Source organism: Pan troglodytes, chromosome 7 (genome assembly GCF_028858775.2).
Source record: "Pan troglodytes isolate AG18354 chromosome 7, NHGRI_mPanTro3-v2.0_pri, whole genome shotgun sequence".
Lineage (NCBI taxonomy): Eukaryota > Metazoa > Chordata > Mammalia > Primates > Hominidae > Pan > Pan troglodytes.
In genome coordinates, this window is record NC_072405.2 from 133,741,388 (window position 1) to 133,755,643 (window position 14,256).

Consider the following 14,256-nt stretch of genomic DNA (forward strand, 5'->3'; position numbering starts at 1 on the left):
GCGAGGAAAGAGTTGATTGCTAGAGAAGTAGCTACTGAGAATAGAAGGGTATGCATGGGCAAGATGGCGCGCTTCAAGAGCACGATAGAGAGGGGTTTTGTTGTTGTTTTGAGAAAGGGTCTCACTCTGTCACCCAGGCTGGAGTGCAGTGGTGGGATTTTAGCTCACTGCAACCTCCACCTCCCAGGCTCAAGAGATTCTCCCACCTCAACCTCCAAGTAGCTGGAAGTAGCTGGGACTATAGGGGCACACCTCTGCTCCCAGCTAATTTTTTGTATTTTTCGTGGAGACGGGGTTTTGCCATGTTGCCCAGGCTGGTCTCGAACTCCTGAGCTCAGGTGATACGCCCACTTAGGCCTCCCAAAGTGGTGGGATTACAGGCGTGAGCCACTGCGCCCAGCCAGGAGGGTTTTTTTTTTTTAAACATTTATTGATTTATTTTAGAGACAGGGTCTCCCTATGTTGCCCAGGCTGCAGTGCAGTGGCTATTCACAGGCGCAATCACAGCTTGCTACAACCTTGAACTCCTGGATTCAACCAATCCTCCCACCTCAGCCTCCTGAGTAGCTGGGACTACAGGCATGCACCACCACGCCAGAATGGGAGTTTGGTTTTGATCCATTTGCAAAGAGCAGCTGTGAAAGGACAGCAAAGGAAAGAAGTCACATGATTGGCTCTTTGGTGAGAATGATTGGAAGTAGCAAGAACAGATGTAGAATGAAAAACTAGGAGGTTACTGCACTGTCCTGGTGAGAGAAGATGGTGGCCTGGACTAGTGGCAGTGAGCAGATGCGAAATGGACATAGATGGGGGATCTATTTCAGATCACAGCCTACAGAAGATCCTGTCTGCCTTCAGCAGAAGGACTTTGTCTAGGTGTGCTGTTGACATAAAGTGACCTTGTGAGGCCATCCACAGGAAGCCACACCAGCAGGAGCGGAGGCTATTTTAGCTGGTCAGAGCTGAGCAGACTAAAAAGGCAACATGCTTTACAGTGATTATTTTAGACACCTGCTACAATCAGAGGTAACTCTCTTCTCTGGGCTAAACCAATTAGGAGTTATTAACTTTTCTATTTACATTGTATTTATTTTTCAAGATGTAGTATATTCATATGGTTAAATTTTAAGTTACAAAGGAGCATATGGATTAAAAGTCTCCTTCATATGCCCCTTTGCTAGCCATCTTGTCACCCTTCCCATCAGCAACCAAAGTTATTCATTTCTTGGGTATCCTTCCAGAGATCATCTATATCAGGTATGTTCATTTCCTGAGGCTGCTGCAACAACTTACCAAAAACTTGGTGGCTTAAAACAACAGAAATTTATTCTCTGATGGTTAAGGAGGCAAGAAATCCAAAATCAAGGTGTTGGCCATGTTGCTTCCTTCTGGGGGCTCTGAGTGAGAATCTATTCCATGCCTGTCTCCCAGCTGCTGGTGTCTGCTGACAACCTTCGGAGTTTCTTGGCTTGTAGGAGTGTAAGTCCACACTCTGCTTTCACATCATATGTCCTTCTTTCCTGTCTTTTTGTGCTTGTACTCAAGTCTCTCCCCACTTTCTCTCTCTTTTTTTTTTTTTTTCTTTTGAGATGAAGTCTCGCTCTGTCGCCCAGGCTGGAGTGCAGTGGCGCGATCTTGGCTCACTGCAACCTCTGCCTCCCGGGTTCAAGTGATTCTCCTGCCTCAGCCTCCAGAGTAGCTGGGATTACAGGCGCCCGCCACCACGCCTGGCTAATTTTTGTATTTTTGGCCAGGCTGGTCTTGAACTCCTGACCTCATGATCCACCCACCTCGGCCTCCCAAAGTGCTGGGATTACAGGCGTGAGCAACCGTGCCCAGCCCCCCCTTTCTCTTATAAGGACGTCAGTCATTGAACTATTTAGAGCACACCCTGAATCCAGAATGATCTCATTTTGAGATCTTAGTTATATCTGCAAAGACCCTGTTTCCAAATCAGATCACATTCACACATAAGAGGGGGGTTGGGACTTGAATATCTTTTTGGAGCCACTATTTAACCCACTACCCTAGGGGCTGGCAAACTTTTTCTGTAAATGGCCAGAGAGTAAATATTCTAGGTTTTGTGGATGGTATGATATTTGTAGCAATTACTCAATCCCATAGTAGTGAAAAAGTGGCCACATACAATATAGACACAAATGGGCATGATTGTGTTTCAATAACACTTTATTTACAAAAACAGATCTCAGGCTGTATTTGTCCCAAGGAGGTCATAGTTTTCTTTTTCTTTTTCTTTCTTTCTTTTTTTTTTTTTTTTTTGAGACGCAGTTTTGCTCTTGTTGCCCAGGCTGGAGTGCAATGGTGCGACCTCAGCTCACTGCAACCTCTGCTTCCCAGGCTCAAGTGATTCTTCTGCCTCAGCCTCCCGAGTAGCTGGGATTACAGGCAAGCACCATGAAGCCTGGCTTTTTTTTTTTTTTCTTTGTATTTTTAGTAGAGATGGGGTTTCACCATATTGGCCAAGCTAGTCTCCAACTCCTGAGCTCAGATGATCTGCCCACCTCGGCCTTCCGAAGTGCTGGGATTACAGACATGAACCACCACACCTGGCTAGTTTTCTAACCTCTGATTTATACTATACAAGTAAGTATGAGCATGTGTTTGCATGGGTATTAATTTTCACCCTGTTTACACAAATGTAGCATACTGTACACTCTGTTCTGTACTGTGCTTCTTTATCTAGGTCTTAGTGATCTTTCCCTGTGAGTACATAAAGAACTTCCTCTCTTTGTTCAGCAACATCATAGTCCACTCTGTGGACACACCGTATTTTATTTAAGTAGATCTTTCTTGCTGAACATTTGTTTCCGTTCTCTTGCTATTGCATAACTGCTATGAATAAATAGGTTCAAATATCACTTCTACATTGTATCTGTAGAATAAATTTCTAGAAGTGCAATGGCTAGGTCAAAAACTATGTACAACAACTAGATGCAATAATATGAATAAATCTTACAAACAGAATATTAAGCAAAAGAAGCCTGAATAATTCCTTTTATATTAAGCAGAAACACAGACAAAACTAACTTTTGCTGTTAGAAGTCAGAATATTGATTATTCTTGGGGTTATAAAACATGAAGGCAGGCTGGGCATAGTGGCTTATGCCTATAATCCCAGCACTTTGGAAGGCCGAGGCAGGCAGATCACTTGACACCAGGAGTTCGAGACTAGCCTGGCCAACATAGTGAAACTGTGTCTCTACTAAAAATACAAAAATTAGTTGGGTGTGGTGGCACATGCCTATAATCCCAGCTACTTGGGAGGCTGAGACAGGAGAATTGCTTGAAACTGGGAGGCAGAGGTTGCAGTGAGCCCAGAAGATCACACCACTGCACTCCAGCCTGGGGGACAGAGCGAGACACTGTCTCACAAAAAAAAAAAAAAAAAAAAAAAAAGTTTTAATAAAATTAAAAAAAAAAACTAAGCAAAGAAATCAAAATTCCAGAACACTAACAGATGGCCAGCCAAAAGCTTTTCTCTATTCCTTTATTCTCTCTTTATAATATTAAACATTAAGGAATTACCACACTGGAGCCGGGTGTGGTGGCTTTAGCCCTCCCAACATTTTGGGAGGCCAAGGCAGGAGGATCCTTTGAGGCCAGAGATTCAAGACCAGCCTGGGCAACATGGTGAAGCCCCATCTCTACCCAAAATACAGAAATTAGCCGGGCGTTGTGGTGCACGCCAGTACTCTTGGCTGCTTGGGAGACTGAGTCAGGAGGATCACTTGAGCCTGGGAGGTGGAGGCTGCAGTGAGCCGAGATCTCGCCACTGCACTTTAGCCTGGGCGATAGAGTGAGACCCTGTCTCAAAAAAAAAAAAAAAAATTACCACACTGGCTTTAGCTTTTGGTTGGATTAGTGAGTTGAACTGTGCCCCCATAAAGGATATAAACCTCCCCTTGTGAATGTGATCTGATTTGGAAATAGGATCTTTGCAGATGTAATTAAAATCTCGACATGAGATTATTCTCGTTTATGGTGAACCCTAAATCCAATGACTAGTGTTCTTATAAGGGAAAGCATAGAGAGATTGGTGCATACAGACACAGAGAAGGCAGTGATGTGAAGACAGGCAGAGATTGCAGTGATGTGTTTATAAGCCAAGAAATGCCAAGGTTTGCCAGCAACCACTGCAAGCCAGGAGAGAAGCATGAAACAGATTCTTCCTCCAAATCTCCAGAAAGAATCAACCTGGCTGACGCTTTGATTTCAGACTTCCGGACTCTTGAACTGTGAGAGAATACATTCCTGGTTTTTAAAGGTTACCAAGTTTGTGGTAATTTGTTACATATAGCACCCCTGGGAAATGTATATAGTACAGTTGGTCTGGGATTGGTCTTCTCTTGGTGACCAGTTCTATCTTTTCTAATCTTAACTATTCTAGTTAGGAGTGACTTGATTTAGGAAAAAAAAAAAATAATAAGGCAGTAGAGGCTGGGTGTGGTGGCTCACACCTGTAATCCCAGCACTTTGGGAGGCTGAGGCAGGTGGATCATCTGAGGTCAGGAGTTCAAGACCAGCTGGGCCAACATGGTAAAACCCCATCTCTACTAAAAATACAAAAATTAGCTGGGTGTGGTGGCGGGTGCCTGTAGTCCCAGCACTTTGGGAGGCCAAGGCGGGTGGATCATCTGAGGTCAGGAGTTCAAGACCAGCTGGGTCAACATGGTAAAACCCCATTTCTACTAAAAATACAAAAATTAGCTGGGTGTGGTGGCGGGTGCCTGTAGTCCCAGCACTTTGGGAGGCCGAGGCGGGTGGATCATCTGAGGTCAGGAGTTCAAGACCAGCTGGGCCAACATGGTAAAACCCCATCTCTACTAAAAATACAAAAATTAGCTGGGTGTGGTGGCGGGCGCCTGTAGTCCCAGCACTTTGGGAGGCTGAGGCAGGTGGATCACTTGAGATCAAGAGTTCAACCTGGCCAACACGGCAAAACTCCATCTCTACTAAAAATACAAAAATTAGCTGGGTGTGGTGGCACACGACTGTAATCCCAGCTACTCGGGAGGCTGAGGCAGAAGAATTGCTTGAACCTAGGAGGCGGAGGTTGCAGTGAGCCAAGATTGCGTCACTGCACTCCAGCTTAGGTGACGGAGTGAGACTCCGTCTCAAAAAAAAAAAAAAAGAAACGGAGGTTCTTGTTGGTAACCCCTGATTGCTTCAGAAAGACTCAAGTGTTCTTACTTCATGTGCTACAGAAACGAGGCTCAGGTAAGAGCTAATCATGATTCCACTACCTCATTTGGGATGAGGTCATAGGTGGGTCCCTTTCTGTTCTTTGGTAGCAAAATTAGAAAGTAAACATTAATTTGGACTGGGATTTCTTTCAGGAATGTTGCAAATGTGAGCTTACTTAAATTGTATACCAAATCTTATTGATTTCCCACAAAAGAAGAAAAAAAATTAATTGAATGGAGGTGGGGAGACATTTTGACATTTGCCATATATTAGCTATTCTATTCCATGTTTTAACTATATCCCAGATTCCCCTTCTGTCTGGGAGATTTTTCTCTTTGGGTGGGTTTGGTTTAGGCAGGGCCCAGCCTCCTTCTGTGGAAATCCTACAGGGAAATACACTTCATTTCCCTGGAAACCTGGCAATAAGGATTCAGGCATGTGACCTTGGACCAGCCAATGGGCTGCTCCTATCTGAGGCATTTATTTCCTCTGGGAGGAATGACCCAAAGATGCGGGGCAGAGATTATTCATGGTGGCAGAGCAAAGGATACAGAGCCATGGCATTAATGGTGGTCTCCCCTCCCGTCCCCTCCCCTCCCTTTCCTTTCCTTTTTGAGGCAGAGTTTCACTCTTGTCGCCCAGGCTGGAGTGCAATGGCACGTTCTCGGCTCACTGAACCCTCTGCCTCTGGGGTTCAAGCTATTCTCCTGCCTCAGCCTCCCAAGTAGCTGAGATTACAGGCGCCTGCCACCATGCCCAGCTACTTTTTGTATTTTTAGTAGAGACAGGGTTTCACCATGTTGGCCAGGCTGGTCTCAAACTCCTGACCTCAGGTGATCCACCCGCCTCGGCCTCCCAAAGTGCTGGGATTACAGGCGTGAGCCACCGCGCCCGGCCTGGAAGATATATTCTTTTTTTTTTTTTTTGAGACGGAGTCTCGCTCTATCACCCAGGCTGTAGTGCAGTGGCGCCATCTCAGCTCACTGCAACCTCCGCCTCCCAAGTTCAAGCGATTCTCGTGGCTCAGCCTCCTCAGTAGCTGGGACTACAGGCGCGTGCCACCACGCCTGGCTAATTGTTGTATTTTTAGTAGAGACGGGGTTTTGCTGTGTTGGCCAGACTCATCTAACTCCTGACCTCAGGTGATCCACTCGCCTCTGCCCCTCGAAGTGCTGGGGTTACAGGTATGAGCCACGGCCCCGGCTGATATATTCTTATAATGTGGTTTTCAGGCCTTACCTCTCTATTGACCTCTCCCGAACATACATAGTTTAATTTCTCAGTTTTCCCATGTAAGGTATGGTACACAGCAGTGAGTCTAATACCACAAGTATGGACCTGCTTCCCACCCCAATATAATTCAGATGGGTCTCATATTGTGTTTCAACCCAGCCAACTTCCCACCCCCAGTGATAAGGACTCTACCCTCTGAGTTCACATAGTACATTGCTGCCATAGCACAAATTGCTTTGTATTGAAATGATCGCTTTAACTTGAGAAAATAGCATAATGCAAATCAGATAAATGCAAATTAGAATAACAGTGGGAATGTCAGGGTTTTGGTTTTGTTTTGCCAATTTGTTTTTCTTTTGAGACAGGGTCTCGCTCTGTCACACAGGCTGGAGTGCGGTGGCTGAATCATACCTCACTACAGCTTTGATCGCCTGGGCTCAGGTGATCCTTCTGCCTCAGTCTCCCAAAGTGCTGGGATTACAAGCTTGAGCTACTACACCCATTCTAGTTTTTGTTTTTAAATAATAATCCTTGGCCGGGCACAGGGGCTCGCGTCTGTAATCCCAGCACTTTGGGAGGCTGAGGCAGGTGGATCACCTGGGGTTGGTTTAGTTTTGTACTAAAAATACAAAAATTAGCCGGGTGTCGTGGCACACACCTGTAGTCCCAGCTACTCGGGAGGCTGAGGCAGGAGAACTGCTTGAACCTGGGAGGTGGAGGTTGCAGTGAGCCGAGATTGCACCACTAGACTCCAGTCTGGGTGTGACAAGAGTGAGACTCCATCTCGGAAAAAAAAAAAAAAAGCATTAAAAGCACATCCTTCCAATAAAAAAAGTTTTTAAAAAAACCTTTTGTTATTAAAGCTCAATATACTGTGTGCTGTGGATTCCCTGGATCTCCTTTTACATGTCTGTGGCCTTTCTTATAATTTCCTGTTATTTATCTCTCTTCGAAACACCTGCCCATTAATATCTTAATTTCACTGAACACAGGTTTCTTTGAGTAGCATTTCGTATTTCTTCCTTAACCAGATCATTGGAGTTTGTAGGTCAGAATCTGGTTCTAACCATCTCCTACTCTTCTGAAACCATATCCGTTTTTATAGTTTCTATTGTAGGATCATATTATTTATTTATTTATTTATTAGCAGAATTTTGCTCTTGTTGCCCAGGCTGGAGTGCAATGGTGTACTCTCAGCTCACGGCAACCTCCACCTCCCAGGTTCAAGCGATTCTCCTGCCTCAGCCTCCCGAGTAGCTGGGATTACGGGCATGCGCCATCACACCCGGCTAATTTTGTATTTTTAGTAGAGACAGGGGTTTCTCCATGTTGGTCAGGCTGGTCTCACACTCCTGACGTCAAGTGATCCACCCGCCTTGGCCTCCCAAAGTGCTGGGATTACAGGTGTGAGCCACCATGCCCAGCCTATATGTTTTTTATGATCTATTTTTCTCAATCTAAAAAGTAATTCCTGGGCAACCCCCTTTGGGTCCCCTCCCTTTGCATGGGAGCTCTGTTTTCACTCTATTTCACTCTATTGAATCTTGCTACTGCACTCTTCTGGACCATGTTTGTTACGGCTCAAACTGAGCTTTCGCTCGCCGTCCACCACTGCTGTTTGCTGCCGTGGCAGACCCGCCGCTGACTTCTATCCCTCCGGATCCGGCAGGGTGTCCACTGTGCTCCTGATCCAGCGAGGCGCCCATTGCCGCTCTGGATCGGGCTAAAGGCTTGCCATTGTTCCTGCATGGCTAAGTGCCCGGGTTCATCCTAATCGAGCTCAACACTAGTCACTGGGTTCCACGGTTCTCTTCCGTGACCCACGGCTTCTAATGGAGCTATAACACTCACCGCATGGCCCAAGATTCCGTTCCTTGGAATCCGTGAGGCCAAGAACCCCAGGTCAGAGAACAGGAGGCTTGCCACCATCTTGGAAGCGGCTCGCCACCATCTTGGAAACTTTGTGAACAAGGACCCCTGGTAACATTTTGGAGACCCTGAAGGGACCTCCAAAGCGTTTGTCTCTTCCAGAATCAAAGCTGCAAAACTACAAATCATTCTTCAAATGCAGCCCCAGATGCAGTCTATGACTAAGATCTACCGCGGACCCCTGGACCAGCCTGCTAGCTCATGCTCCGATGTTAATGACATCGAAGGCACCCCTCCCCAGGAAATTTCAACTGCACAACCCCTACTACGCCCCAATTCAGCAAGAAGCAGTTAGAGCAGTCGTCGGCGAACCTCCCCAACAGCACTTGGGTTTTCCTGTTGAGAGGGCGGACTGAGAGACAGGACTAGCTGGATTTCCTAGGCCGACTAAGAATCCGTAAGCCTAGCTGGGAAGGTGACCGCATCCACCTTTAAACACGGGGCTTGCAACTTAGCTCAAACCCAGCCAATCAGAGAGCTCACTAAAATGCTAATTAGGAAAAAACAGGAGGTAAAGAAATAGCCAATCTATTGCCTGAGAGCACAGCGGGAGGGACAAGGATCGGGATATAAACCCAGGCATTTGAGCTGGCAATGGCAACCCCATTTGGGTCCCCTCCCTTTGTATGGGAGCTCTGTTTTCACTCTATTTCAATCTATTAAATCTTGCAACTGCAAAAATAAATAAATAAATAAACAAACAAAAAGTAATTCCTGCTTATAATAGAAAGTTTAGAAACAGAAAAAAAAAGCACAATATGGCAGATTAGAAACTGCTGGCTATCTCTCAGTATGCATTCTCCCCTTCTTGCTTGAGACACTCAAATAATACCTGCACTGCTCAGAATAAACTGTATGTTTCCTATCTCCTTTACACCTGGATGTGATCCTGTGAGCATCTTTTGGTCAGTGGAATGTGAGCAGAGTGATGTGCATAACCTGCAGATTTTGTCCTTGAACCTCCCACTACTCCTTTTCCCTGGTCTTACCAGTCAGAATGCAATCAGCAGGTAGGGTGACAAGCCATCTTCAGCCATGCGAACTAGGGCATCACTCTAGATATGGCCCCCAATAAGACATCAGGAGCCTGGGTAACAGATATTGCAGAGACACTATATCAGCTCTAGAATGTATATGCTCAGGCTGTGGAATGAGAGATGCATTTGTATCTCATTTAAGTCACTAATATTTTTGGATTTCTTTGTTACAGCAATGTCACCTGTATTTTAATTAATAAAAATATCAATTCAACAAGGATTTATGCCAACTACAATGCTTACACCCTGCTCAGAGCTATGTGATAATAATCATAACTGCAAAATTATGTAGTTTTTTTAAGTTATTTTATTTATTTTTTAAGAGATGAGGGTCTCACTCTGTTGCCCAGGCTGGAGTGCAGTGGCGTAATCATAGTTCACTGCAGCCTGAAACTTCTGGGCTCAAGCAATTCTTTTGCTTCAGCCTCCTGGGTACCTAGGACTACAGACACCACCATGCCTGGCTAATTAAAAAAAATTTTTTTTTGTAGAGACAGGGTCTTGCTGTGTTGCCTAGGTTGGTCTCAAACTGACCTCAAGCGATCCTCCCGCCTTGGTCTCCCAAAGTTCTAGGATTACAGGGGTGAGCCACTACACCCGGCCTATGTAGTTGTTTATTACGTAGTGAACTGCAGAACTCTCAGCACAACTTGGTTCCAAATCCCTGCACGAACAGACTTGACCAAACTCTAGCATGGCTTCTAGCAGTATAAGGCTATGTCAGCCTTCTCCCCCAAACCCCCCATTAAAATGCCTGCTTAAGAAAGCTCAAAGCTCCCAGGAAAATTTACTATTTGTCGTTGCCAGTACCTGATGATAGGCCCCTGACCTCCTTTTCTTAGAGCATTTACTAAAAGGGCTTAGAATTGTAAATATGTATTACTTACAACTCAGAAGTCCTTCTCAAGGACTTAGAGAGCCATTCCTTTGAAATGTAATCATCAGGAAGGATAGGGCCTCTGACTCCCAGTCTCTGTGGGAGGATAGAATCCTAACTTAGATAACTGCCAGCTAGCAGACACGGCTGGCCTAATGGTATTTACACTGACCAACCCTTTGTAATTTTCACTTCCCTGGCTCTAATGAGCGCCCCCCAACTCCTCCCTGCTTCCTCATTCTCCTTTCCAAATGCCCAAATTACCTCTGCACAATTGGAATGGAGCTCAGCTCTTTCCTCTACTGTCAATAGTTGCTGAATAAAATCTGTTTTCATCGCTTTGACTGATGTTCAACGGCTATGTTTATTTTTGACAGTACCTATGTTCTGCCAGGTACTATGCTAAGTGTTTTGCAGAGATTAGTTTATTTAATTTTCACTGCAGCACCCATTAGATAAGCACTCTACTATTATTATCCTCATTTTGCAAAGAAACTGATGCTCAGAAATCTAGTGTTATCCAAGGTCACTCAGGGTAGTAAGTAGCCAAGATAAGATTTGAGTGTGTTTCTGACTACAGCACTATTTATACTATTCTACCTCTCAGGGCAAGACCCATGCCCTGGAAGAGCTCATGGCAGAGGTAGACACAGATTGAGTTGCTGAGCATGCTACTGCTTTTCAAGACATATGAATAAAAGTTGTGACAAAACAGGAAAAAAAGCTCCAGGAAGATGGAAGCCAACAATAAACTCTTCCTGGGAAAAGCTGCAAATAAGGCATGTGAAAGAGTGCATCAGACAGAGTGTACATACATCTTGTGCAAAGGCTTGGGGTATCAAAGGAAGAATAAGACACTCAGTGACAAGAGTATGGCGGCGGGGAGGGTGGCCGAGGCGGGCGGATCACTTGAGGTCAGGAATTTGAGACCAGCCTGGTCAACATGGTGAAACCCCACCTCCACAAAAAAATACACAAATTTAGCTGGGGTGGTGGGGGCAGAGGTTGCAGTGAGTCAAGATTGCACCACAGCACTCCAGCCTGGGCAACAGACTGAGACTCTTATCTCAAAAAAAAAAAAAAATATAGGGTATGTGGGAAATAATGAAATCAGATTTTTTTTAAACAAAAAATCATAGTTGCTAACATTTATATTATATGCTAACAACTATTCTAAGTACTTTATATACATAAACTCAACTAATCCTCATAATGACCCTATGAGGTAGTAGCATTATCATTAACTTCATTTTACAGATGAGGAAAGTGAGACACAGAAGAGTGAAGTAACTTTGCCCAAGGTGACCCAACTGGCAAGTTGTAGAACCTACCCAGCCTGGCTTCAAAGTCCTATAGTAAGTAGTTTGTGCCCAATCAGGATAAGAAACTACACAGTAGGTCAAGCAAGGGAAGTTAAATGTAAAGAACTATTAATTATGTTAGCTGCACATGGTGGCGCGTGCCTGCAGTCTCAGCTACTCAGGAGGCTGAGGCTGGAGGATCACTTGAGCCCAGGAGTTTGAGGCTGCAGTGAGCTATGATTGCACCACTGCACTCCAGCCTGGGTGACAGAGGGAGACCCTGTCCCCCGCCAAAAAATTATTATTAACTATGATAAAGGCATAACGATAACACATAAGGAAACTCTATTCAGTACCTTACCGTATAGAAGGTAGGGTTAGGGAGGACCCTGGTTTTTGTGTCAAGAGGCTGAAGAAAGGTTATTGCCAGGCTAAACCTGCAAGGTTAGGAAGGGACCATGTTCTGAGTCTGGGGCTGGGGCAGACTCCACAAGGATGTTCTCACCACTACACCTGTCCCACTCACTTTAAATGGAGCATTTAGACCATTTACATTCAATGTTAGGATTGACTTGTGAGGTACCATTCCATTCATCGTGCTTTGTTGCCTGTGTACCTTGTTTTTTTGTTGTTGTTTTTTAAATTGTATTTTTGTTTTATAGGTCCTGTGTGATTTATGCTTTAACGAGGTTCTGTTTTGATGTGTTTCCAGGATTTGTTTCAAGATTTAGAACTCCTTTTAGCAGTTCCTGTAGTGGTGGCTTGGTAGTGGCAAATTCTCTCACCATTTGTCTGAAAAAGACTGTATCTTTCCTTAATATATGATGCTTAGTTTCGCTGGATACAAAATTATTGGCTGATAATTGTTTTGTTTGAGGAGGCTAAAGATAGGGCCCCAATCCCTTCTAGCTTATAGGGTTTCCCACTCACTTTAAAGGAGAAATGTTTACCAGAGTTGTTATATAGCATAGAGGCTATGTGGAAGTTTGTATTAGGAGCTGAGAGGCAATAAAATTGGTAATTGACACAGGAACTGTGCTCCAAGTCTTCAGGATTTATCAGCTTTGAGACTGAAGAGATTGGAGAATCCAACTGTGGATGGCTAAAATCAATGTAAACATCTCAGTTTTTATAATGGGAAGTACCCTGATTAGCTAGCTATGCTCATTGCAAATATAAACAATTCAGAAGACTGTAAAGTGTAAAGTCCTTGAAACTGAAAGTCCCTGATATTAATATCATTCATTCACCAGAGATAAACACTTTTTTTTTTTTTGAGACGGAGTCTCACCCTGTTGCCCAGGCTGGAGTGCAATGGCACCATCTTGGCTCACTGCAACCTCCGCCTCCCGGGTTCAGGTGATTCTCTTGCCTCAGCCTCCCGAGTATCTGGGATTACAGGCGCGCGCCTCCACGCCCAACTAATTTTTGTATTTTTAGTAGAGACGGAGTTTCACCATGTTGGCCAGGCTGGTCTCGAACCCCTGACCTCGTGATCCACCCGCCTCGGTCTCCCAAAGTGCTGGGATTACAGGCGTGAGCCACCGCACCCGGCCCTAAACACTATTTTAACAGTATGGTGTCTTTTCTTCCAGACTGCCAGTAATTGAACAAAATATATGATTAACACAAAAAGGATACCATATGGACTCTTTAAACTTTTTTTTTTTCACATTTACTGTATCAGGGAATTAATATATCTTTTCGAGCCAATAGCTACAGGCCTTCCAATTTAAAAGATTAAGTTACAATAGAGTGAGATTTGGGGTGCTATCCCTTTCGGAAAGCGTCCTCGATGCGGTCATATTGGAATTAACCTCCACTCCCCTCCTCTTCTCTGGGCTCCCGCAGACTCCAGGCTGAGTGCAGAAGCGTGGATTTTCACACCCAAACCTCTGTTATTTCAGTGTCTCACCTGGCTTCTTCACAGCGCAGAAGCTCAGCCCCTGGTTGGAAGAGCCTCCCCGGGGAGATTCACAGCGAAGCGCCATTCAGGGCCCAACTCCAAGCCCAAACCTAGCTCCTCCCCAAGCCGCCGCCAGAGACCCCTCTTCTCCCAAAGCTCACCGGGGCCCCGCCCCTGACTCCGCCCACCAGAGCCCGGTCCTCCAGTCCCGCCCCATCCCGGGCCCCACCCACCAGCCGGGCTCCGCCTACCCGGAAGCGCGCTGTCCTCCTCGTCCCGGGCTCCGCCCACCGGGAGTTCGCGCCACTCACCCCACCCCGGACCCGCCCACTTCGCTTGGGCTCCACCCTCCCAGGAACTGGCGCCGCTTGCCCCGAGCTCCGCCTACTTCGTCCCGGGCTTCCCGCGCCGGGAACTCGTGCTGCTAGCCCCGCCCTGGCCCCGCCCACCGCGCTACTGGCCCCACCACCCGGAAACTGCCCCGGCCCTCTCCCCCCGGGCTCCGCCCACCCCGCGCCGGGAACCCACGCGGGCCACTACAAGCCCGCCCTTTCCTACGTCTGGTCCAGTCGGTCTTCCTCCGGCCCGGGCCCTGGCCCAGCTAGCCGGCCATGGAAGGTAATGGCCCCGCTGCTGTCCACTACCAGCCGGCCAGCCCCCCGCGGGACGCCTGCGTCTACAGCAGCTGCTACTGGTGAGGGGGCGCGGGCGCAGCCTCTGGGTCTCCCAGGCTCCCGGGCGGCGAGTCGCAACCGGGCCCCGCCTCTT

The 14,256-nt window shown here is 46.3% G+C and overlaps 2 protein-coding genes across 18 annotated transcripts in view; one reads left to right on the forward strand and one right to left on the reverse strand.

Moving 5' to 3' along the window:
* Positions 1-13,674, reverse strand: part of ATAD2 (ATPase family AAA domain containing 2) — a 96,457-nt gene extending 82,783 nt beyond the window's left edge. Inside the window, exons 1-2 of one of the 2 annotated variants that reach the window (XM_054656998.2) lie at positions 13,498-13,674; positions 9,357-9,454 (exon numbers count right to left, since the gene is read on the reverse strand). The gene's annotated coding sequence lies outside the window, so the exon portion shown is untranslated. The remainder of the gene's footprint in view (positions 1-9,356; positions 9,455-13,497) is intronic. The other variant, XM_054656999.2, reaches the window with a different exon arrangement.
* A 232-nt stretch (positions 13,675-13,906) lies between these two features.
* The window catches only part of NTAQ1 (N-terminal glutamine amidase 1), a 50,789-nt gene continuing 50,439 nt past the window's right edge, over positions 13,907-14,256 (forward strand). For 4 of the 16 annotated variants that reach the window (XR_010159330.1, XR_010159331.1, XR_010159332.1 and 1 more), the window contains exon 1: positions 13,989-14,106. Coding sequence is in view for 1 of the 16 variants with exons in the window: in XM_519939.6 (XP_519939.3) it covers positions 14,100-14,182 (83 nt within the window). In the remaining 15 variants the exon portion in view is untranslated. Of the gene's footprint in view, positions 14,183-14,256 lie in introns of all 16 variants that reach the window. The other 12 variants (XR_010159326.1, XR_010159327.1, XR_001720407.4 and 9 more) reach the window with 6 other exon arrangements.